The following is a 23,737-nucleotide window of genomic DNA, read 5'->3' on the forward strand; positions in this document are numbered from 1 at the left end:
CTTTATGTAGTTTTAAATGCCACAGTCTTGAACATTCTCTATCTTTACTTTGTTGCTACAGTATTTGACTTTTATTCTCTCATTTTGCATTTAAACTCAGTTTTGTGCGGTTTTCTACACTAACCAGTTTTACAGAATATATTTTCTTATATTTCTAGACATATCCTGTTTTAAATTTCAGTTGTTTTTTGTCAATAAAATAATTTGTTCTCACACTGTGAAAATGAAGATTTGACCAAAGAATCTTCTCTTCATACAGTGAAATAGACATTATAAGACAACTTTAAATTCCACAAGCTTTAGTCACTAGATTGTGATTAGCTTCACACACACACACTGAAACACCTGATTAGTTTTCCTGTAAACATGTCAAAATTGCAACCATGAAATAATGTGGAAAAGCTTCCTCTAAAGAATAGTGAAGCAGAGTTCCACTTACTCAGTGTCCAGCAGCTCCCCTGTGTCCTCACCTGGTCAGGCCACGCATCACAGATGAACAAGATGCGTCTCCATAGACTGATCCAGCAGAAAGACAAAGCTCAGCTCTGCTGTTTCCTCATGCAGATGCTGTTTCCTCATACCTTCACAGATGTAACTGCCACGGTTTCTAAGTATGCAGTCTGACTGGTCCAACTGTATTTTCATTTTCTTTTTACTATGACATGTATTGTATCAAACTCAGAGGTTAAACATTTCTTAGATATATTTTGTATTATATTTGTTATTTTCCCACTTTTTTCATAAATCATGTTTGAATCTACTGTAGAATGAATTTTCAAAAGACACAATAAAATGACAAACACGTAAATAGCTTTGCCCTCTGTGAAGCAGTGTTGAAGCACTTTAAATCCAGTCAAGTAGAATAGTATTGTATAAACCTAGGCCATCTATTTATTATGCTGTTTTTGAAACAGCTCATGTTTAAGGCTCAGGGTCCAAAAAAGAAGTCCCTCAGGCAACAGCAAAACAACCCCGAAGGAAACAGATAATAAAAAATAAGTAGTAAAACATTAAAAGTGTAAACCAATTAGAGGAATAAAAGGTGATTAATACATACTAAAAACCAAATCATGTTAACAGGACTAATGTAAACTCAAACACCAAGGAGAATTACTCAACAGAGGAGAAACCAAAACTAAACTCACAGGTGTGTCAGACAAGAACGAGGAAGGTCTGAAATATAAAAGTTAAACCTACTCTAACTCAAACAAAACCACTAACTAAATAAAAATGAGGAATTAAGAGCATGAATGTGAACAACAATAAAATCCCAATTGACAGACAAAGAAGACACTATATAAAAAAAACAACCATAATGCAAAAATCTTGCAGCACATACCAAAATAAACACAAGCAGGAAATCCAAAAATAGAAAGGTTAGAGACACATTTCCATGATAAAGAATATTATATAGAGTGTTAAGACAAATTTTGCATTACAATGCAGGATTTCCATCCAACATCTGAAATACAGTAGGTTTGATATAGCCAATTCCAGCTGTCACTGGGGTGTGAGGTACGTTTACGCTGTTCAGGTCATCAGTCCATCACAGGGTCCAGAAATCCCTGCAGGTAATATTTCTTATCCCCGCCAAACATACAGTATTTTTTTTTATTCATTGTACATTATTGTTGATTTTATTGTTTGTGGTATTAACTGATGTTGATTTTGTGTACTATAGGACACGTTGAAGATCTGAGACGACTTAGTAATTAGTGTTTGATTTCAGGCAGAAATAAAATGCAGAGGTTCAAAGTGGTTCATTCATCACTAGACAATGTCTCCAGGTTCCAACAGTCACATGACTATAAACACAGAACGTACACAAACCAAATCCTCACACACAGACTCTACTTGTGTCAGATCCTGTTAGGAAGTACAGGTGAAGACAATTACACTGATCTTCTTTGTGTAATATTTACCTGAACATGAAAACCTGAACAATTACATACTGAATAAATTTGTTAGATTCTCGTTAAATCTTTTATTTTGTTTCTGAGTTTGTTGACTTCAGATTTTTTAAGTCTTCAAATTGGTGAAAATGTTCATATATCTGTGTTTTTTGACAGAACTGTCTGTGGAGCAGATGAACCTGTGTCAGACACACAGTTCTGCAGTGGAAAGGTCAAAGGTCACTGGGAGAAAAGGAGTAAGGTAATGCCCTTTAACGAGAGACGGAAGCAAATAAAGTGAGGAACCAATATTGGACTGAATGTTTGTATTTATTACATGTATGTTATATCTTGAGTCCAGTGGTTCTTACTTTTGTTACTGGACATGAGGCAGGTCACACTGTGAACATGTCACCAGTCTGTAACAGTGTGGACATATCAGCTGTTCTGTATCATTACCGGAGAGTGATAAAAACAAATAAGTCTATTGTATTTTCATATTCAAATGTTGACATTGAGGAAGATAAAAGGGAACAAACATGTTAAAATTTAAACAGTGTTTTATTATGTTCATTCTACATGAGAAGAACACAGAGAAACATCAGTGTGAGGTAAATATATGTGTTGGTAATAACTAAACTGTTAGCTTTACTTTCATTGAACATTTTGATTTGTCTGATTAACAAGTTGATCCTTATGTTGTCAGTCATTTTAGAGTTTTTATTTAAAACACTTTTTATTTGCCTGTTGAATATGAATGATGTAATGATCAGATATAGATAAATTAATCACATTCTTAATATTGTCTGTTGATGCTGCAAAAAGTCAAAATCTTACCAACAGCATGTGAGTCATGTTGACTTTTTCCATTGCAGAGATGTGTTTTGTACTGTTTGTACAGTAAAGTGCTTCAGTACATGTTGCTGTTTTTGTTTGTGCATTATGATGTTGATTTTCTCTTTAAGACACATTGAAAATCTGAGATTAACCATTAACTGTGTTTGATTCCAGGCAGAGAAACGATGCAGTGGACTCTGGTTCTAGTGGTTCTGATGGGTAAGTGGATCATCTGCTCACATCTACAGCAGATGATGCTGATGCTGTTTGGAAACAGCATAAAACCGAACAATTTTTTCCTAGTATGAATAAATAAACAGTTAAAATGGTTAACAGAAACAATACTCTGTTTGTGTAAAAGTGGAACAGACAATTCTGTGGTATAATTCTCCACTAAAGATTTTTATTTATTTTAAACACAAAACAGATGACTGTTAATACTGACTGTTAATATTACTGTTAATGTAGTAACATAATGTAGTGATGAGTGATTTGCTATCAGATCCACCACTGCAGTGTTTCCTGTGTTCTCAGGTCAGTGCTCCTTTTCCACATGTTCCCTGTATCAGTACCACTTTATTAGAGAGAACAAGACCTGGTATGAAGCTCAGACGTACTGTAGAGAGACGTATACAGACCTGGCCACAGTGTCTGACATGACAGACATGAGGAGACTCTGTAGCTCTACAGAGAATCAGGATGAAGCCTGGATTGGTCTGCACAGCTACCCAGGAAGAGAGAACAGGAAGTGGCACTGGTCTCTGCCAGGACTGGAGTTTAATGACAGTGATGCTAGATGGGGGAGTGGAGAACCCAATGGAGGAAAAAATCCACCCGAGAACTGTGCTCTGATGGACAGTAAACAATGGCGTGATTATCCTTGTAAAGCAGATTTTCAGTTTATTTGCTACAGTGGTAAGAAATATATTTAATGGTGTTAATACAATATGTGTCTACATGCTCCTGTTTTACAGTTGCTTTAAATTTAAATATATTTTTATGGAATTAAAAAAAAAAACAGTTTAACCATAAAACGTTGGTCAAACTACAGTCAATCAAATGTTACAGGTGCCTTTAATTTATGATTTTACTATTACTGGTCCCTGTGTTGATAAAATCTACCTTGTTTTCCGCCAGAAACACAACAACCCAACACCACATTTCATAATATTACAACACCAATGACTTGGCCTCAGGCTCAGAATCACTGCAGACAACATTACACAGACCTGGTCAGTGGACTGGACCAGTTGGATGATCCAACCTTGGCATCTTACCGCTATGTGTGGATCGGTGTGTTCAGAGACACCTGGAGGTGGTCAGATGGGAGTAACTCCTCCTTCAGAAACTGGCAAAGTCTTGGAGATTTGGTTGATGGACAAAGTAACAAGACATGTGCTACTGTGTTAAACACAGCAGGAACATGGAGCTACGACTATTGTGATACACAAAAACACTTCTACTGCCACAAAGGTGAGTTTAGCCTGCCTCTTTATTTGACTTTATCTGTGAAAATCTGTGGAACATTTTCACAGGCTCTAAATACATTGTCTGTCTGACACTTACAGTATGTTCAGGACAAACTCAGCTGAGTAGAAAAAAAAGCTTATGTTTTACCAGCTTTTAACTGACCTATGATCCTGTTGAATCAGCTCCAAAGAAGAAATACGTGGTGAGAGTGAAGCTGGCTGCTGACCCCTCTGTGAACATGACAGACCCTGCTGTGACTGAGTCCATGTTGAAACAGGTCAACTTTACATGTTATTATTCATAACATCAGCATCAGCTTCTAGACGTGTTTATTAGAGGAACCTTCATTAACACATGAAGATCAGTGTTTCCTGGATGTTTCCACATCAAACTGAGTCTCTGTACTGTGGACAGTCCTTAGTTCATCTTTCTACAGGAACCTTTATCAGCACTGACCTGCATCAGGCTCATGCGGTTAGAAACAGTCTCTAATGACACTGAACCATCTCTTTTCTGTTCCTCAGATGGAAGCAGCGTTCAGAGATAAAGGTTTATCTGTGAAACTGAGCTGGAGGAAGCTCCCTGACAAACTAAACACCACCAAAGAAGAACCTGCACAGGGCTGTGCTCCATAAAACACATGAATCAAACCTGTAGAAAAGAAGCTTTTCAGTTTCAGGTTTATTGTTGTAACCAGTGATTTTGTTCTGACCATGAATAGATGCTTTAGATAATTTCTCCTGATCTTCACATCAGACTGAAGCTTATTTAATTTTTGCTACATTCACTGGATGAGATTTTGGGAAATAAAAGAGATTTATTTATTAAGTATGGCTTAATCACACAATTTAATGGTAAAGTTTTGAATGCAGATACATGTTTTTCATTTGGTCCTTTATAAAAAGGTTTGTTTCACATCAGGTGTCGTCAATACAGATGTCTTGTGTGTTATTAGATGTGTGTGTTTAATGATTTAGTTTTTAACAAACAAATCGTGATGTTTTCTGTAAAAAAAGAAAATGGCAAAAAGATTTACAGCTGTGCCCAGTAAAAGGTTGTAATATACTGTATTGTTTAAATGGAAGAGAAAAACTAAAAATAAGCCACAAAGCATTGTATGAAAAACTTTCTGATCTTATTTCAGAACAAATTGTGTAAAAGGGGGAGTGAAAGTAGTGTAAAGAGACATACAGGCATGGCCACAGTATTAGGTCGGTTCAGGTTCCTGTCTGTCCTGCTGGAAATCATTCACACACAAAGACAGGGACACACGCAAGAATAACATTGATAACTAGTTTTAAATTATTGGAATTTTGTGGTTTATTTTCACTTTTAGAGCAGAAACAAATTGTGTTGTATAATTTCTACTACTCCACTTTTAAAAATGACTGTTGTCCAAGACTGTAATGATCTTAAGACTGTCCAGTGAGTTTGAGCTTTAACAGCACAATGAGGTGTTTCTCCTCTTCATCAAGTACAAACTGACCGGAAGCAAGTTTACAGAAAACGGAATAATGTAAAGTAGAAAACGTCAGGGAACGAACCCTGAGCTCACATTCAGTGTGAAGCTTTAGCAGGACATACAGTGTAGTGCTGGCGTTGGTCGTTAACAGAGACCGAGTCCTCTGCTGCTTTACAAATCTCATTCCCAGTGACAGTAGTTTCCCACAGGGCCTCTACATTTGTCTCTGACAGGAAGCAAACACACTAAATGTTTGCTTGACATGAACCTGCACTACAGGACTAGATCATGGTTAAGCCAACAATTATTCATCATCGTCCTCGTCGTCATCATCATCGTCGTCTTCGTCATCATCTTCGTCATCATCATCATCATCATCATCATCATCTTCATCTTCATCTTCATCATCATCATCATCATCATCGTCATCTTCATCATTGTCCTCGTCATCATCATCATCATCGTCATCCTCATCATCATCATCGTCGTCCTCATCATCATCATCTTCGTCATCATCATCATCATCGTCCTCGTCATCATCATCTTCGTCATCATCATCATCATCGTCGTCGTCGTCGTCGTCGTCATCGTCGTCATCATCATCATCATCATCTTCATCATCATCATCGTCGTCGTCGTCGTCGTCATCATCGTCGTCATCATCAGGGTCGATCTTTCCAGACAGGACATCTTCAATCCACTGCTCCAGCTCTTCGGCTGCTGGCATTTCATCGTGATCGTCCATTTCCATCCACACGCTGTCAGCCTGCCGAAAAGAAACACACACATTTACCACATGACTGTCACTGCTTAACAAAAACAGTGTTGTACAATGTGCACTGGAACATCTGCACATTTTTATGAGAGCGACCAACTCAACAACTGTTTGTCACACTGGGCTTTTGTAAAGGATTAAGGAGGCTGCTTACGTCCTCAACATCAACCACACCAATCTGAGGAGAAGTGAGGTCAATGCCAAAGGTCTTCTCCCAGTATGGAACCAGCTGAAAAGGGAAAAGGGAAACGCCTCGTTACGATAACATCATTGGAGAGTTTGTAATGAGGCAGCTCGCTGCTGTACAGTTTTTATACCAGGGGGAAATTGTCTGGGTCGATCCAGATGATGCTGAGGTTGGGGTTGTCGGTGTTGTCCTGTGCAACCTCCTTCAAGATTTCAAGGAATTCAAAGCCGTCTGGAAATAAATTTAATTGATATTTAATTGTGTGATTTAGTCACTATATCGTATTGTCCAGTCCGTAAATGTACCTGGGTCGTCCTCCTCGGCGAAGGCAACAATGTGCTCTCCGTTAATGTCGTCCTCCTGTGGACACAACATGGAGTATGGCTGCATGTGCTGGAGCTCAGCTACAGATATGTTTCACAAACAGGTTCCTTACCCAGATCTCATACATGCTGTGAGGCTCCAGCTTCCTCAGAGTAGGCCTGAAACGCCCACAGTTAAACATCATGTCTGTATATTTCACACAGGTGGTTGCTATAACAGTGTTGACTCCCACCTGTCGTGCTGCTCAATGTAGTCGACAAGCTCAGACTCGATGTAGGGTTTTCCTGGGATGGTGACGGGCTCGTTCATGAACGGCTCATAAAAATCCACTTCGTTCAGCTTTAGCTTCAGCTTCTTTGCAATCTGAAATAATAACGGGACCAAAAGGAGCACATCTCGTTACAAGGAAATACTGCAAGAAAAAAAATAAAAGCTTACACACAAATGCTCAAACCTTGGAGTCGAACGTAGCAAAGAATTTGACAAAGGGGTGAAACTCCTCTGCAGCATCATCATACTCAAAAAAGTCTAGGAACAGAAAATAGATTCAAACATGTAATTCTACTCCACAGTTGACTAGTTTAAAGCCTTTCGGTCACAGCCTTGAACCTACGGGCAGATTTCTCGCTCTTAAAGTAGCCGACCAGCTTGATGACCTCATCCATGTTATAGAAGCCTTTCAGCTCGCGCTCGTTGTCAATGATCTCCACTGGGTCTTCAATCACCTTAAACGTTGATGTGCATCAGAGGCAGTTAATCCATCCGCTGCTGTAGTGAATGTGACGTACAGCAGCAGTATCTGGCAGCGTAACTTACATCATAGAGGAACTCGACCAGCGTATCTGCGGCCAGCTCCCCGTCGTACTCGATGATCTCATTGTCGGCAAAGATGTAGATGCTCTCCACCTCATCCAGCCCTGAGGACACAGAACAGCTTCATTAAGCGAAAGGTTTATGATTACTGATTGTAGTTGATTTCTGGTGATGATCATGTAAATCTATTTGTCTGTGATGAAAAAAATTCCACTTACATCTGACATGAATTCATGTATTTGTAGGATTGTTTTATCAGGACATAAATAAAGGACAGTACAGTGTATAAAAATAATGTAAAGCTACTGCACGTTGGACTGTGATTCATTTCATTTAGTGTTTGGCTTTTTGTCCAATGTCTTCTTTTGTTACCATGTTTTCCTGTGAGTTGTTCATTGTTGTTGAACATGTTTGAATATTATTTGCATAGCTGTGTGCTATGTGTGTTATCTTCTGCGTGCAATACTAAACAAATGACTGCAGACCTGAGCATGACAGACCCCATGATGGAGTCACTTCAGGCAGCACTAACCCCTTTGCTCTGTTCTTCACTCAGGTTCTCAGCAGTAACAGTTCACAGCTGAATCAGTGATACAACTAAGCTGTGACGTGTGTGTTGAACACACGGGGGCAGGATTGTTACATTTATGGTTCATGTACAAGACACCAACATCAAAACCTCCTGCTGTTCAACCTCAGAAACGCCAGTTGAACATTTATTATTAACTGACTTATTTTGTATTGGTTGGTCTGTAATGTGGTTATTTCCTGTATTTTTCAACATAATGGCTGGGACACAGTAACAAACTGATAATAAGCCACCAGTGGTTTCAACCCCATCCTCAACTACTGTATTACAATGTGCAGCTTGTCTTTCACCTATTGTTTCTGCATCCTACTCACACCTGGTAGGCTCAGAAAGCTACACCATAGTCTAATGAGCCTGTTGGACAAAGACAGATGAGATGTCTTCCTTGTTAATGTTAACAGGTCCGTGTTTTCAGCTGCAGACTAAAATGCTCACCCAGTTTCTTGGCAACAGCAGAGTCCTTCTTTTCGTCCACGAGGCCAAATCCAATGTCCTCATCATCAAGATCGTCCAGAACTTGGGCTGCGAGCTGGATAGAGGAAACACAAGGGGGGAGGCGGGGGAGGGAGCGTAATACAAGTCATGTAAGTGCTCATTGGGATTCACCCTCCATAAATCTCAGGAACACACTTCCAGCTTCATTTACACGAGTCAAGCCTTGGCATTTCATCTCAATTTCAGGGCCCTCAAAGCAAAATCTCTGCTTTGCCGCCTTGCACTTTCTAATTTGAGGGTGAAACTGAAGCCAATAATTTACGGCCCTCGTGGTCATACCCCGACAGGTTCCCGAGACAACAAGCGGCCACAACTTCAGCCAGACACGTTGTGAATAAGAGACGCCGCAACAGGTGCTGCGGGAACGAGAGCAGCTCACACTTCGCCGCTGTGCACATGCACATCCAGTCAATATTTACGGTCAGTGTGCTGTGAAGACAGACGCCTGCTAACCTGCATCTACAGTGGAAACACTGTTCACTAGCTTCAGTGTAGATGAGAGGCTGCACCCTATAGAGTACACACAACTATGACTGGATATCTAATGCAGTTTGTATAATAATGAAGAGCATATTATGGTATGTGTAGTACTGTATGCTACAGTTCTTCACAGCGTTCATCCATTCATTTGGTTACAGAGTCCAGACACATGAGCGCATGGCTAGACCCAGAGTCCTTCAGTAATCTGGTTAGAAACATTAGCCTTAAGGCATCACAGCAGGCCAATCGCTGATCAGCCGCAAATGTGAAAGGTTCCATTCAGACGAAAGTGTCGTTATCCTAAAGGATAAGTTCACCCAAACCAGAAAAAAACACATTTTTTTTGCTAAGCAAAGCTAAGCTAAAATAAGCTAAGCTAAAATAACCCCTTTCTCCCTGTAGCTTCATTTGTTCAATGAACAAATATAGGACTGATTTGTGAAGATTTGAAGTCACGACCCCAGACTACAGTAGCACAACACACCAGTGTTGTTACCTGGAAAAGAGATTCCTTTCTGACTTGGGTGAAGTATTCTTTGGGGTTTCTGCAGGTTGCTAGAATGGATGATGGATGGACATGTTAGTTTCAGATTAGATGCCAAAAAGCCATTTTCAAACATTCAACCTTCACTTTATTTGCCAGTATAAAAGTCAAAGTACCGCAGCCCAAGCTGCTGCAGTAGTTTGAAAGCAGCTCAGTCTCTCATTCCTCAGTGACGTCTGTTGTTGCTAAACTGCATTTAAGGAGGGGAAGAGAACAATCAGCAGAGGACCCAGTTTGGCAGCCCAGCTTTACAGACACAGGCAGACCTCAACATACCTGGAAGGTAAGTGCTGCTTCACTTGTGATCAACTGCAAGAAGAGGTAACGCTTTAGGGCAAAGCTCATTTCACAGCCTCCAGGTTTACAAAAAAAGAGCAGCCTTCACAGGAGACAGAGTAGGTCCAAACTTACACCATCATATGTCTAAAGCGGGAGTCACAAGGGATTAGCATTACCCGAGGTTGTCATGCTGTTAGTACTTACTGTAACATGTTTACTTACATGTTTATTTGTCATAATTTCACTGTTTTATTGGTCCCCAAAGTGAAACTGTCAAACGATCATGCTACTCTACTACTACCCTGCAGTAGGAGACCTAAGGGAACCAACTCAACGGTTCTCAGGTTGATAAACTACTGCGGCACCAACAGAGCTCCATTTGTGTTTCAAAAGTCCTCCATTAGGCACAAAGTCCTGAGGTGATGCTTTACAACAACGATTTGGACCAAACAGCATAGAACCAACCTAGTGCTTTGTGGTGGCAACAGATACACAAGAAACATTTTCAAGAACCTCAAGCAAGTAGAAGACACCAAGTGGCACTTTACAGATACCTGCAATATGAGGTTGTCCCACAGCTGTAGAAGATACGAAGATGAACTGTACAATGAATTTTTTCCATATACTATAATGTGTAAAGGGGAGGAAACATGGAGGAAGACACCTAACTCTCAAATAACTGACATATAATGAGATTCCTGATCACTGTTCCGACACACATTTCTGTCTTACTCCCACTGCCCATTTGGGTGTTTTGTCACATTAGCCTCCCGATAACCCTCCACCCTTGCTCGTCTGTTCTCCCGCCATCGCCCGACCCATCCAGCAGACAGAGTACGGAGCCAAGGAAGAGGTCAGTGCAACTGTTTGACCAAACTTCCCGGTACCCAGTCACTGTCGGCCTGTCAGGGACACGAGATAAGGGAAGCCTGCCACAGTTACAGTACTCGTACTTGTCAAAAATGTGCTCTCCCTGCCGCACTTGGCCGTGTCACCAAAACACCAGCTGGGAGGGAGAGGAAGTAAAGGAATCACATGTACTGTAACATCACTACAGCCCACTTGCTGCTAGTTACTGTACGTTTATGGATTTAATAAAAACACAACCTTTCTCTAACCTGAACTAAACACGAGCCGCTGCAGCAACTATGAAGAAAAGACAAGCTCTTTCACACTAGTGGATGATCTGGAGAATTGAAAAGTGACACAAGCTACCAACCGTTTCTACAGCACAGATTTAAAGCTCTCGACCGACTGTCGAGCACAATAGACGAGCAGGTTCTTTAAACACAGCAATTTGCACGTCTTCTTCTAACTGGCCTTACAGTGTGCAGTGGCTGTTCCATCCCCCAGAGGACAACACTTTACATAACTCTGATCTTTACTTATTTATCATCCTCACAGCTCCGTCTTTCTTCAGTCCCTCTGCTGTGTCGCACAACCTCCCTTGGAGCCTGAATACTAAAGAGAAAGCAGCGCAGGCTCTTCCCATTTGTCTAGAACTGAGCTTTTTAGCTGTACTGTATGTGTAGACCTGGTTTAGTAATGAATGATTGAAAAGATGTGTCACACGTTCATGGTTGTGTGTTACGTCAGTCAATCAGAAGAGACTCGAGCAAACACACGACAGATTTAACTGCATCCACAAAAGCTTAAGTTCAAAAGATTGTTAAATACACAGTAACACACTAAATCAAATTCTACCTATTAAAAAACATATTACAACAATAACTGTTTAGGGGTAAAGGTGGGGAAAAATGCCTTCTGAAATCTGACTTCTTGTTATTAAAAAACGTTATGTCAACAAAAGCAACGATTCCTCTTAAACTCCTCTAAATGCACCTAAATAGCTAAATCTGAAAATTATAGGAAATTTTAATAGCAACAATATTTCTGATATTATATTTTTGGCAAGTGTTGTGGGTAATTTGGAGCTTCTGCCCCTCAGCTAGACAGTAAATTAGTAATGGCTGCTGTAACACATCAGGACACCCAACACCAGCCTGTTACATAACATGGCGCCGGTGGTCATGAAACATTCACATACAACAGTGTGTACAGCTCACACTGACTTGCCACCAGCTGGTGTAACCGCACTGTGTGGAAAGACTTGACCCTGTTTGCGCAGAGGCACGAATTTTCAAATTAGAAATTTAAAATCTATAAAAATCTCCCTGCCAGGTTCTTTGAAATCATTATGTTTATTTCGTGAGCTTTTCAGAGCACGACAAGGTCTCGTGGGAGACATGATGAAATGCACGGAAAGTGTTTGGAGATGTCACAGGCACAAGCTGATTCACTACAGCAACTTGTGGGGCCATCTGTGAATGACTCACTGACAGCCACAATCCATTAACACTGAACACTGCTCAGCATCGCTCATCTTTGGTCAACTTTCTTTTACAGTCTTTATTAGCTATGATTAGCACCATGCTCAAAATGGCACGTTTTCTTTGCTAAAGGTTCTACAGTAACTTTGCCAAAACATTTAAAATATGCAACAAAAACTCATTTTGCCTTGTGTGTGAACACGTCCAAATAGTCATAACACAGTGGACAGCATCATACAAAACACTGATCTCAGTGTAAATCAGTGCATCATTGATTGTCATTGGCTTTCTACAGAGGCTAAATTAGTCTTTTTGAAAAAAAAATAGTCTTAAAATAGTCTTTTTGCAAAGAAATGGATCCAGATCAAGAAATGCTACAATCCAGTTTTTATTGAATCTATGACATTCAATTTTTTTCAAACTGGGCTGAAATATGAAATATTGTAAATATATAAATACATGTAAACCAACATACTGTACAGTCAAACCTACTGGAGGATGAGACACAGCCACTATTGACCCTCAGTCTCTGCTTTAGATCTCCTCCATCCAACACAGACCTGCGCAGGCGGTGATGATGGTTTCTGTTTGGTCACCAAAGCTAAAACACTGGAGTTTGGCCTGTTTGAATGACATCTACAGTACTAGCCAGATACCTGTGAGGCCGAACGGCTCTTTAAATCAAACTTCAAGCAATCTGTGCAGACTTGAAGGGATCTGATGTCTGCGCTACAGCTACAACAACAAGGTGAACGGGGACATGGACGACACAGAGGCTTCGGTACGTTTACGGAGTCTCATCCTCGTTCTGACCCATCGCTTTGTGAAATCAAGACATATCAGCACATTTAAATGTTTTATGATCCATCTTGATCCGCTGCATTGACTTTACATTTTACTCCCATGAATAAGTGATATGAAGACGGCGAAGGGGGAAAGACGAGAGCATTCAAGAAAATAAATGAAAAATAACTTCATTCATAAATCATCTGGTAGAGATCAAAAGGTTTTATATTTTAAAATGCTGCGGATCACGTTTCTTATTTATTATTCAGGAAATATATGCTACTGCATAAACACACATCTAATTATTAGTTTCCAAGTCATAGCTGCTTTTCTAGTGTAATATCCCTGAATATCTACATAACCCAACATACAACGGTTTGAATGTTCATGCACAAGACTGTGAAAGTGCAGTTTTAACTGAAATGAGCAGTAACAACAGACTTAGATTAGCTTTGTACAAACTGGGAGCCAAATATACGAATGTGAATCTCTGTCATGAAAACCAAGGCCCTTCATGAGAGATGCTCTTTTCTATTGCAGCCACATTTCAGATCCAGGTCGAGTGCAGGCGGCAGCTGCTTGATCAACAGCTAGCGATGATAACACCATTAAATGTTATTACCAGACTTCACTGCAGCAGTGCAAATGCACTCCAAGGAGGTGGAATATGAAAACTCACACTTCCTATTCATCAGGTATGCCTTCACTTTGAATACACACCACAGAATATGAAACACTAATTGATGTAATAAAGCTTTGCTCTGTGGCTCAGAACTGTTGGTCCAATAAATCAAAGTGAGAGTAGTTTATCGTTTCCAACGCCTCTCCTGAGCAGTACAGCACACATCCTCAGGTCCTCCACTAACCTCTCAGTAACTTAGGAAACTGAATAAATAAGTTCAACAACAGAAAAAGCTTTCTGTTCATCTCCTGCATTAGTAGTAGAGCAACAGGTGGGTTTGACATGGAGCAAACCGAACGGGCCCGTCCCGTCCGGACATCTCCACTCATCAACAGTAATGAGGTGTCATCAGAGATTAACACATCTAAACTTAACTCCTGCCATATTAAATGGCCTCACATGTGACAAATGATCTCTTGGTTCGGAGCCTATTCACCCTTTTAATTGGAGAATTCAGCAGGAATAGTCTCAGGACAGGATGTAGCGCCTACACTATTTGATAACAGGGCTCTTAATGTGGGGAAATGTTGAGGACTGACCACTCTGATGGAGGAAATATATGTATATATACAGTATATATACATATATATATATATAGTAAATGCAGAAAACAACGTTGCTGTAATTTTCCATAACATCCATCATAACACCAGCAATATCTCTCAAGACAAAGTGTGGCTACAGCAAAATCCTAAAAAAGCAACTGAACAAATTTTGGCATCCTGTCAAAAACCTTGGTGATTAAAATGGACCTTAGCCTTTGAAATGTGTTCCCTGCTACTTCCACCGCTGTCATGTACTAGAACAATCGCTGAAGACGTCAGAATACATTAGACCTGAAATCCTGCAGTGGTGATAAACGGGATCTTCTATTTTAAGCCTGACAGTAATTTAAATGCAGAGTTGATTGTGTCTGTGCTGTTACGTTTCAGTTTCAATATCTTTAATTGTTTTCTTTGACTTGTCACAAAATGTGATGAATTTGGTTTAAGGCTATTTCTTTATATCATAAATTAACACATACATTTGTGCATGTGTATAATAAAGGAGAAGAAGTCTCTGCAATCTGAGCTGCGTGGAAGAAAAAGTGACAGGTGACACTGACAAAGGTCAAAGGTCAGTTCAAACAGAACATGTAACCAGGTCAGACAGAAGCATCTTCAAAGCCAGAGCAGCCTAAACATTTATTAAGGATGATCATTTCAAGAGGTAGTGCTGTCGCCTCACAGCAATAAGGTCCTGGGTTCAATTCCCAGGACCGACCGGGTGTGTGTGTGTGTGTGTGTGTGTGTGTGTGTGTGTGTGTGTGTGTGTGTGTGTGTGTGTGTGTGTGTGTGTGTGTGTGTGTGTGTGTGTGTGTTGCCCTGCAATGGACTGGCGACCCGTCCAGGGTGTACCCTGCCTCTCACCTGTAGGTAACTGGAATAGGCTCCAGCGCGACCCCGCATGGGAATAAGCGGTTAAAAGATGAACGGATGATAATTTTAACTTGTTTATCGTAGCTCTCATTCATTCACAGCCTTGAGCGTATAGTTGCTACGGTTGCACCTTTAGCCTTTCATCACATCCCTGAATGACTTCAGCTGGAGAATAGTTTGGAGTGAGTCATAACGATGAGCTATTTTTGGCTCCAGTGCTGCGGGTGAGGTGGGCGGCGCTGTAATTTCCTTTTTATCCCCTGCCTCCTGAATTTGCCCCCACTTCATTAAACACGTTGTCATTTCAGACGTGTGATTACTGTGGCAGATATTAAACTGAGCTCAGTGGCTGCCATGTCAGACCCTGTTGCTAGGCTGAAAACCTACCTGCAGTTGGCTGTCGAGGAGCCGCTGAGGCCTTTTACTGTGTAAAACTGTTTAAAACATTAAGAAGCCGCATAAAAATCCTCTGTGATAACTACACATTCTGGTGCACAGCCATTATGACCCAACTATTTCATTACTATTTTGGCATGTTTATGTCAACACTTTTATAGCTCCTCTGTTCATAATTCATATTTTAACCAGAGGTGAGAACATTTCCTTGGAGTCTTTTTGATTAACTTGTTCAGACATCTTCTGAACTAAACCTGTATGACAAGATAAACAGTAGTTTTGTAATATGATGAGCATTCCCAGCATCACATACTATAATAAAATATACTGTAATGCTGTAAATTCAGGCAGAAAATGAAAAGTCTCTGGTCTCCCTTTGTAGTATTTGTGGCAGCGCCTGCAGCATTATTCTCTGGAATCTGCTAATTTTACCTCATTCGGTTTCTATTCATACGCTGGCTGTCACATTCGATTTGTTTCCTTTTGTGTCTGACAGCATACGAGCAAACAGGATACGGCTAAACAAAGGTAATAAAGAGGCAGCCGTATGTGACACAATCCATCACGCACAGAGGTTAAACAAATAAATGATCTGACTCCCTGAGCGCAGCATTTGAATAATTCACACTTCCTGATTCATAGGTGGTAATGACCGGCTATTTTAAGCATTGCTTCTGAGCACCCTGGGTGCTATTTCCTGATTGGACTATTTAACCAAACTGGCAGGAGGTCAGTAAGGATCCAGCTGGGACCTGCTGGAGTACAGATCTCTCTCAAGCCAAGAAGCACAGCTTGGCAGCGCTGGTAAGAAACTGATCGGATCCAATGGCCCAGTGCGTAAGTGATGGTTTAGGACCTCAGCCACTGGTGCGTGTAGTGAACCTGAACAGTGTGTTGGCTGAGGAGGCTGACGGAGCCAAGGGGGCAGTAGTGGAGGTGAGACTGTGTAGCCCTGCACTGCCTGTGTGCCCCGCGGGAGCTTTTAGCATCTTGCAAAGCATGCAGCCCTGTACCAGGCTATTTCCAGCAGTGACTTATGCAGGCGACTGTAAGGTACACTGCAGCTCTGTAAGAGGACACTGACGCTGTGGCGAACGCACTGAACGAGAGTGGGGCTCAGGTGCTTTAATTCTAGCTGCTTCACAGTCATTTCATCATATTAGCTTTGCAATGTCTACTAATAAAAATAACAAGTACCTGGCTCACAGAAAGCTGGAATGGTGAAAATCAATTCTGTCCGCATTATAGGAAAATAATAATGTCAGCCATTGTCTCCGTGTATCAATAACATAGCTGTATCACGGTGGTCTATGGAGCATCCTGTCCAGACACATGCACATGTCTTTTTTTAGGCAGACAAAGTCGCTGATACTTCCCAGCAGATATTAGCTGCTAACATGGTGCAACTAACTCGTTCTCCAATGGTGTCTACATGTCACTTGTTCTTCCAAATTTTCTCTATTGGCAGTTTACTGTCCCTTCTGACAGAACATCCACTCTCTGACCTGTTCATCATCTATCAGATGTAGGAACATCCATGAATCTCTCAGCTCGGCCCTGCTGAAAAGTCGGCAGCTGTTGCCTTTGCCGTCTTCCTCACCTGTCAACAACCGTAATCCTTATCATCTGGAAGCCTAGGTGTAAAAGACACGACTGCATCCAGGGATTTTCAACCGTAGCCAAATTCTCCATGTGAAACCTCTTCCTTTCCATTCCTTTACTCTCACCGTGGCCCTTCCCCCACACGGGTAACAGATACATCCAGTGTCATGCTTTGGTGGAGACCCACCTCCAAAGTGAGCTCCTCTATCTGTAACTGCTTGGCGGCACTCCGATTCCCGTCCACATTTTTGTGGTAGTAGATCACCATCACATCGTACTTCTTCATGATGGATTTGTAGTTCTTGGCACTGAGGGCATGGACGCGGTCTTTGCCATCGTACTCAGGGATCTCCAAACCCTTCTCCCCCCAGGACAGGGTCCCCAAAGAGAGGAAGACCCCTAAAAACACCCAGCCCCACTTCATGGATATCGTCACCTGTTGGACAGAAGAAGGTTACACTGAGCCTTAGGTCAGTGTGGGGTAAATGGAAAAAAATACACCTCAGGCCTGGAGTTGTACCTAAGCAAAGATGGCGTAAAGCAGCAATAGTTAGGAACGAGGGTCACGTCCCTGTCCCGACTGGCTAGAGAAGAGCCGGTCTGTCAGTGACAACCTCCCTTTAAAGCACAGCTACACGTGGCTTTGCTGACGCCGCTGCTCACAGAAATGGGCGGGGCACTTTTGATGGGCGTACATTTGTACATGAGCTACTGTAGAACCTGATACCACTCGTCTTCACGCTGGAGCTGCCAAAAATGTCAAACTGCGGGGGGGTGGAGAGGGATCCCGAGCAGCGCTCAGAAAGATGGCAAACGGGTGGTGACACGGGAGGAGCCGTGTTTGGGTCATTCGTCCACCTGTTGGAGGCGGTGGCCGTGAAAAGGGACCGTGATTGTGTTGAGTGCTTGGGGAACCACAGACAGCAGGTCGGTGTCTTGAAAGGCTGCATTGGATGCATGTACGATGTGGACCTAAGAAAAGAAGAGCTCCAAGATGCCTTTACCATATTAAGTTCAGCAGAGGAGTCGGACTCCCGCTAAAAATAAGGCGTCTGTGGAACAACACTGGACAAGAGGCAAGATGGAATCCATACAATGAAAACGGGGCCAACTCATTAAGAAGAACCTTTTTCTGTGGTCCCACCATGATGCTTGACTGGATAAATACATCCAAACACATTAGTGTGTCAGTGAATTACCATGAAGACCCACTTAGGAATCCAGAATGACTGTCAAGGGTCATACTATAAAATTACAGTGTGAACGTTCTGCACTTACTTTAACTTTATACCACTGCAGCAGCTCCATATAAAACCTCCGTGCTCAGTTGTCAGGGAGATGGATCAATGGTTACCACATGAGAATAACATTAAGAGCATCAGCGTTGTGGGGTGTGCTGCACCTTTAGTCACTTTTTAAAATTAGAGTCATTACATTTTCAGGATAACTTAATTGCAGATTAAAGCAATGTAAAAAAGTTTTTTTTGTGTGTTTCAACCCAGGTCAGAGTCATCACAAACAACACTGCCTACTCATTCACTACTATGACGCTGGTAATAGAATACGTGTTTTTCAGGAGGAGTCACGCATGTCGTATTTTAGCACACTTGTCAGTCAGGCAGCTGATCGGTCTGGAGCAAAGAGACAGAGGAGAGAGAAACTCGGATGCAGGCAGGGAGATTCAAAGACAGCGCGAGATCGTGTCAGATATTAGTTTACAAAGAGAAAGGGGAAAGGGGAACTATTAATAACAGGCTGTAATGTGATCAGCCTCGCTCCCTGCCAGCATGGTGCTCACACAGTGAGGGAGAGCCTGCTTCAAGGCCAGTGATGGGGCACTGAGGGCCTCCACTACACACAGGGCGTCGTGATAATGGGAAGCTTCAGATGTAAACATACTCGGCTCCTTGGTTTGTAAGCAAAGTGCTTAACCCTTTAGCACCTGCCTGGCAGAGTGATTGATGTAGTTCTGTATTAAGCACATTAAGGGGCATAAAGTAAAATATCTTATTATACATATATTTTTTATCATTTTTTCTTGGGGTTTATTAGCTTAGATTTGACAAACACGTAGGTCACAATGTCCACAATAAATGTGTTGACACAGCCTGTGTCATGCATTTTAATAATGCAGGATGAAACATCCATTCATTGGGATCTCAGGTACACAACATGTGCGTTGGCTGTAGATTTTAATTAATGATTAGCTACATATGAACACAGACCAAAAAATCATCATAGGAGTGACTGTTTTTCTTAAGAAGCTTATAAAGGAAACAAGCGTGTGTGTGTGTGTGTGTGTGTGTGTGTGTGTGTGTGTGTGTGTGTGTGTGTGTGTGTGTGTGTGTGTGTGTGTGTGTGTGTGACTAAAGCAAACAGCTCCCCCCTCTGGCTGTCGCACTAATAAACTGTCGATCTTCCTCTCATCAGTCCTTCGCCCTCGTCTCAAACCGGTTCAAGAGAGATGAGTAATAACGAGCATCCGCGCGGTTTGTGCCAAGATCATTAAACTGTGTGTATGGACCGTTGCTACGGCGACCGGAGGCTTGACTCAAAGAGCTCGCTCCGTCAGACAGGGAAAGAGCAACACACACTACACCAATGATGTGTCGGAGAAGATATCATAGAGGTAAAACTAAAGAATGCAGAGAGAGGACAGATTTTTTTGTTTTCAGGGACAGATCTCAAGTGTCATTCTCAAATAATGTAAGGTTTATTATAAAGACCTCAGATGTTAATGGCAGCACAGCCTTTACTGCCTTTTAACATAATGGCTGAACTTGTTCGCAGTGAGACTGAAGCTCTCCATGCCGTGTGGCTCTTCTCCACGGCAGAAGTGAGAATGTGAGTGTCTGAGTCGGGCGTTAGTGAGATCTAAAGGCGCTGTCAGCGTCGAGGAGAGGCAGAGGAGAAGAAGAGACTCCAACACAGGAGCTCACACCTCAAACCAGCCCTGGAGTTTGTCTCAGGCTGCTGCGAATGAACACACTGAGCTCCTTCGCCTTGACTGTCAGCGTAGCATGTTCATGTTCACAGAGCGGCAGTGGGCGACCACGCAGCATCGACCCCACGCGTGATGTGTTGTTCTCAGGACAAGAGCACATTTGAACGGCTCCGTATGGAACAAACAATAATAATGTTGGTTTGACTAATAGTTTATACAACCTGACTAATCTGCCAAATCAGAGCCTAGTCACAACCTCGCACACACACACACACACACACACACACACACACACACAGTCACCTCCCACCAGGGGACCCGGTGCTCGCTCCCTTTCGGTCCCACACCCACGGTCCGTATGTTGGCATGAACGCTGCTAAGCTGACACTCTGCCCAAAGTTTTACAAAACATCTTAGATGCACATAGACACAGCCTGAAACACACACACACACACACACACAGCCTCTTGAAAGTGGTAGGTTGGCTCTGTGTGAAACAGGCCAGCCACTCAGTTCTGGTGTCCAAGCAACCAGAGAGGCCAGACAAGAGTGTCCTCGCCTTCTTTCTCTCTCATCCACAGAACAGCGCAGGCAGATACGCAAAGTTACTTCAACATGCAGGTTTTCATTACTACCACTACTACAGGTTAGGCTTTTTGGCATGTGCAGCAGCTGCGAGTGAGCTCATTTTTTACAGTTCACAAACCCGATTCAAACGATTCAAGCGAGACAGTGAGCGGCTCCTGTAAAAGGTCAGCGCAGTTTGAGGGTAGGTAGGATTCAAGCCTCCACCAGCGTAAAGCCCAGAAACAGCAACATTACGGTCCCGTCTGTGTCTGAGCTGCTAAAAACAGGGCATATGACGCTCACAGTTTCACTCAATAAAATGTTAGATGTCAGCTTGACATGGAATCTACAGTTCGGCTACAAATCTGCCAGTGTTACTGAGTACTTCTGAAGCAGTGGCAGTGATTGGCCGAGCGTAGTGATGTGTGACGTGAGCAGCTGAGTCACGCGTGATGTGACCAGGTGAGTGAGTCAGACCTGCTGCTCAAACGTCTTTCAGTTTGAATGAGTCGTTCTTAAAATTTCAAATCTAATGTAATGTCACACACTTGTACATCTGCACTTTCAACCAAAAAGCATGACAGTGAGTTAATACACAATTACAAATAAATGCCAGTTAATGCATGTGAGGCAATTCACTTTAAATTTTGTTAAAGGGCTTCACTACTGTTCCATAAAAACAGCTTAAATTAATGAAACTGACAGTTATTTGAATTTATGAGCTACAGCACATGTTTTTTGAGCGTATTCTTGGCATCATGCCACCACTGGGTTCCTGCTGCCTGATTTTTCTCACCCAGAAGCCACTGGAGAGAATCCCTCAGTCACGCATCACCCACGTCGGCCTCGGGGGGGCTTTTCAGACTCAACATGAATATTTGGGAAGCCGGTGAATAAAATGTAAATGTATAGAAGGAGACGGTAAAACGCGCTCACACGGGCAGCGGCGTTTATTCATTTTCTCGCCATTTCAGGCCACTGTGACTGGAGCAGGAGTTAATTCCGGACTCCAGGGTGTGTCTTCATTCTCATGCCAGTGCTGTGAGACTGTTTAGTCTCCGTCCAGAAATGTCAATACAAAGAGACTCCTGACAGTTGGCTGATGGCTGGAGGATGAGGTGTTGCTTAGTAACCGAAACCTGACAGGCTGTCTGGTCGGGCGTCAGCTTGAGCTGTTGCTGGATGGATGTACGCGTGTGACCGAGTGAGCTGCATAAATCACTCAGTGGCCGTGACAGGGAAGACTGCTGTTAAGACAGAGTTTTGGGTCGTAGGCTGTTTACACGCAGACTGGGAGACTGGGAGACGATACGATGACACGTAAAAGGGGAAATACATCACTCAGCAAATCATCACTATAATGACTGCTGAATCATCTAGTTTCAAAGTCTGTCTGGTGCATGAGCTGAACATAACCTGCCATGCTTGATTATTTGCACATATGGGAAAACACTATAATAATAATATTATAATTCATTTTGCCTCCAGATTTTTATCACTCACTGACTTTTAGCTCCATGTTTGGTCCCTACCAGCTCCTTAATATCTGCCTCTGCAGCTGCTAAGTGCTTTTCTGACTTCACTCTGTTTTTCTCCGACCTCAACAAAAGCACTTTCCCTCACTGGTTCCTCGTCCTCATGTTGGCTTACACCATCTCGATTTCCTGCCTCATTACCGCATGTGCCTGTGAAGATCCTGCCCTCAGTCGTGCGCCTCCCTTCGCTCTCGGAGCCTTTCGGGCTGTAATGGGCTCCTATTCACTGATCTGCTCATTCACCTGCTGATCTGTGCAATAGCTTCATTGGGTCTTTTATTGTCCACATACCCTGAGTGATGTCTCACAACACACTCACCTGTGGAAGTTCAACCCAAGAGTTTTAAATAATATTCACATTAAGTTTTTGTGTGTCGAAAAGCAGCATGAAAAAAATGTGTGACAGATGGAAGAAACATGATGAAAACTCAGTGTTTACTTCATAGTGTATGAAAGTATAAAATGACAGCTTGTGTCTTTAAAAAGCACATGTAGAGTTTTTACTTTGATTTTGTGGGACTTAATGCTCATCCTGTTTCCAACTGCATTGTTTTACCCATTTTACGTTGTGATTAATGAGCTGTAATCAATAGAGCCACAGGTTCCTGAGCAACACCTAATGTGACAGGCCTTTTAGGCTGTAATTGGAAATTGTAATTGCGCTGTGGCTAACAGGCCTTGTGGGGGTGCTATAATTAAGAAAGTGCTGATAATGGGAAGCAGGACGGCTAACCCGGCCCTGACCTGTCGCATCTGAGCCTGACAGCGGGGGAATGTGACGAGCACGGCGAGAAAAACAGAACTTCACAAAAAGGACCCAGGGAGAGCAAGAGCGCGTCAGTCTGCGCTGCAGCATCGGCGTCAACTGGTGTCATCTGTGAAGAGCCCTGATTGGATAAAAGTTCAACATGAAAACATTATTCAGCCATTACTCATCACAGCAGCAGGTAAAGCAATTAATGAAAAGCTCCGAAAGTCACGACAGCCAGTAACATTGGGACATAGACGAGGCTCAGAGTGACTAACTCACCCCGAGGAGGTTTCAACTTGACTCATGACTATTATTTGATTCTTATCATAGATCTCACATCTCCCGAGTTTAAAAATAGGATGCACTTGATGCTTGTGGGTTAATGCAGAAACATCTGTTGGAGGCTTTCTCATCGTGGCTTCAACAGTTCAGCTTCACTGAATGCTATTATAGAAACGCCTTCCAGATCTTATGCTGTACGTTTATTCTACTGTATGTTTCTGTGGATGACATGTCATTTGTAGGTGACATCACCACTGGTTCTAGTTAGAGCTTTAATTGGCTGATTTATTCGGCCAC

At 42.2% G+C, this 23,737-nt stretch overlaps 1 protein-coding gene across 3 annotated transcripts in view; it reads right to left on the reverse strand.

Moving 5' to 3' along the window:
- Window positions 1-18,009, reverse strand: part of LOC114847583 (NACHT, LRR and PYD domains-containing protein 12-like) — a 31,122-nt gene extending 13,113 nt beyond the window's left edge. The window contains exons 1-12 of one of the 3 annotated variants that reach the window (XM_029137844.3): window positions 17,882-18,009; window positions 17,549-17,797; window positions 8,785-8,878; window positions 7,764-7,864; window positions 7,561-7,672; window positions 7,402-7,475; window positions 7,180-7,310; window positions 7,060-7,105; window positions 6,929-6,983; window positions 6,754-6,854; window positions 6,591-6,665; window positions 5,970-6,427 (exon numbers count right to left, since the gene is read on the reverse strand). In XM_029137844.3, coding sequence (XP_028993677.2) covers window positions 5,970-6,427; window positions 6,591-6,665; window positions 6,754-6,854; window positions 6,929-6,983; window positions 7,060-7,105; window positions 7,180-7,310; window positions 7,402-7,475; window positions 7,561-7,672; window positions 7,764-7,864; window positions 8,785-8,878; window positions 17,549-17,785 — 1,484 coding nt within the window. In that variant the 5' untranslated portion in view covers window positions 17,786-17,797; window positions 17,882-18,009. Of the gene's footprint in view, window positions 1-439; window positions 578-5,969; window positions 6,428-6,590; window positions 6,666-6,753; window positions 6,855-6,928; window positions 6,984-7,059; window positions 7,106-7,179; window positions 7,311-7,401; window positions 7,476-7,560; window positions 7,673-7,763; window positions 7,865-8,784; window positions 8,879-17,548; window positions 17,798-17,881 lie in introns of those variants that run through there. The other 2 variants (XM_029137499.2, XM_055505388.1) reach the window with 2 other exon arrangements.
- Between the last annotated feature and the right edge of the window lie 5,728 nt (window positions 18,010-23,737).

Source organism: Betta splendens, chromosome 2 (assembly GCF_900634795.4).
Source record: "Betta splendens chromosome 2, fBetSpl5.4, whole genome shotgun sequence".
NCBI lineage: Eukaryota > Metazoa > Chordata > Actinopteri > Anabantiformes > Osphronemidae > Betta > Betta splendens.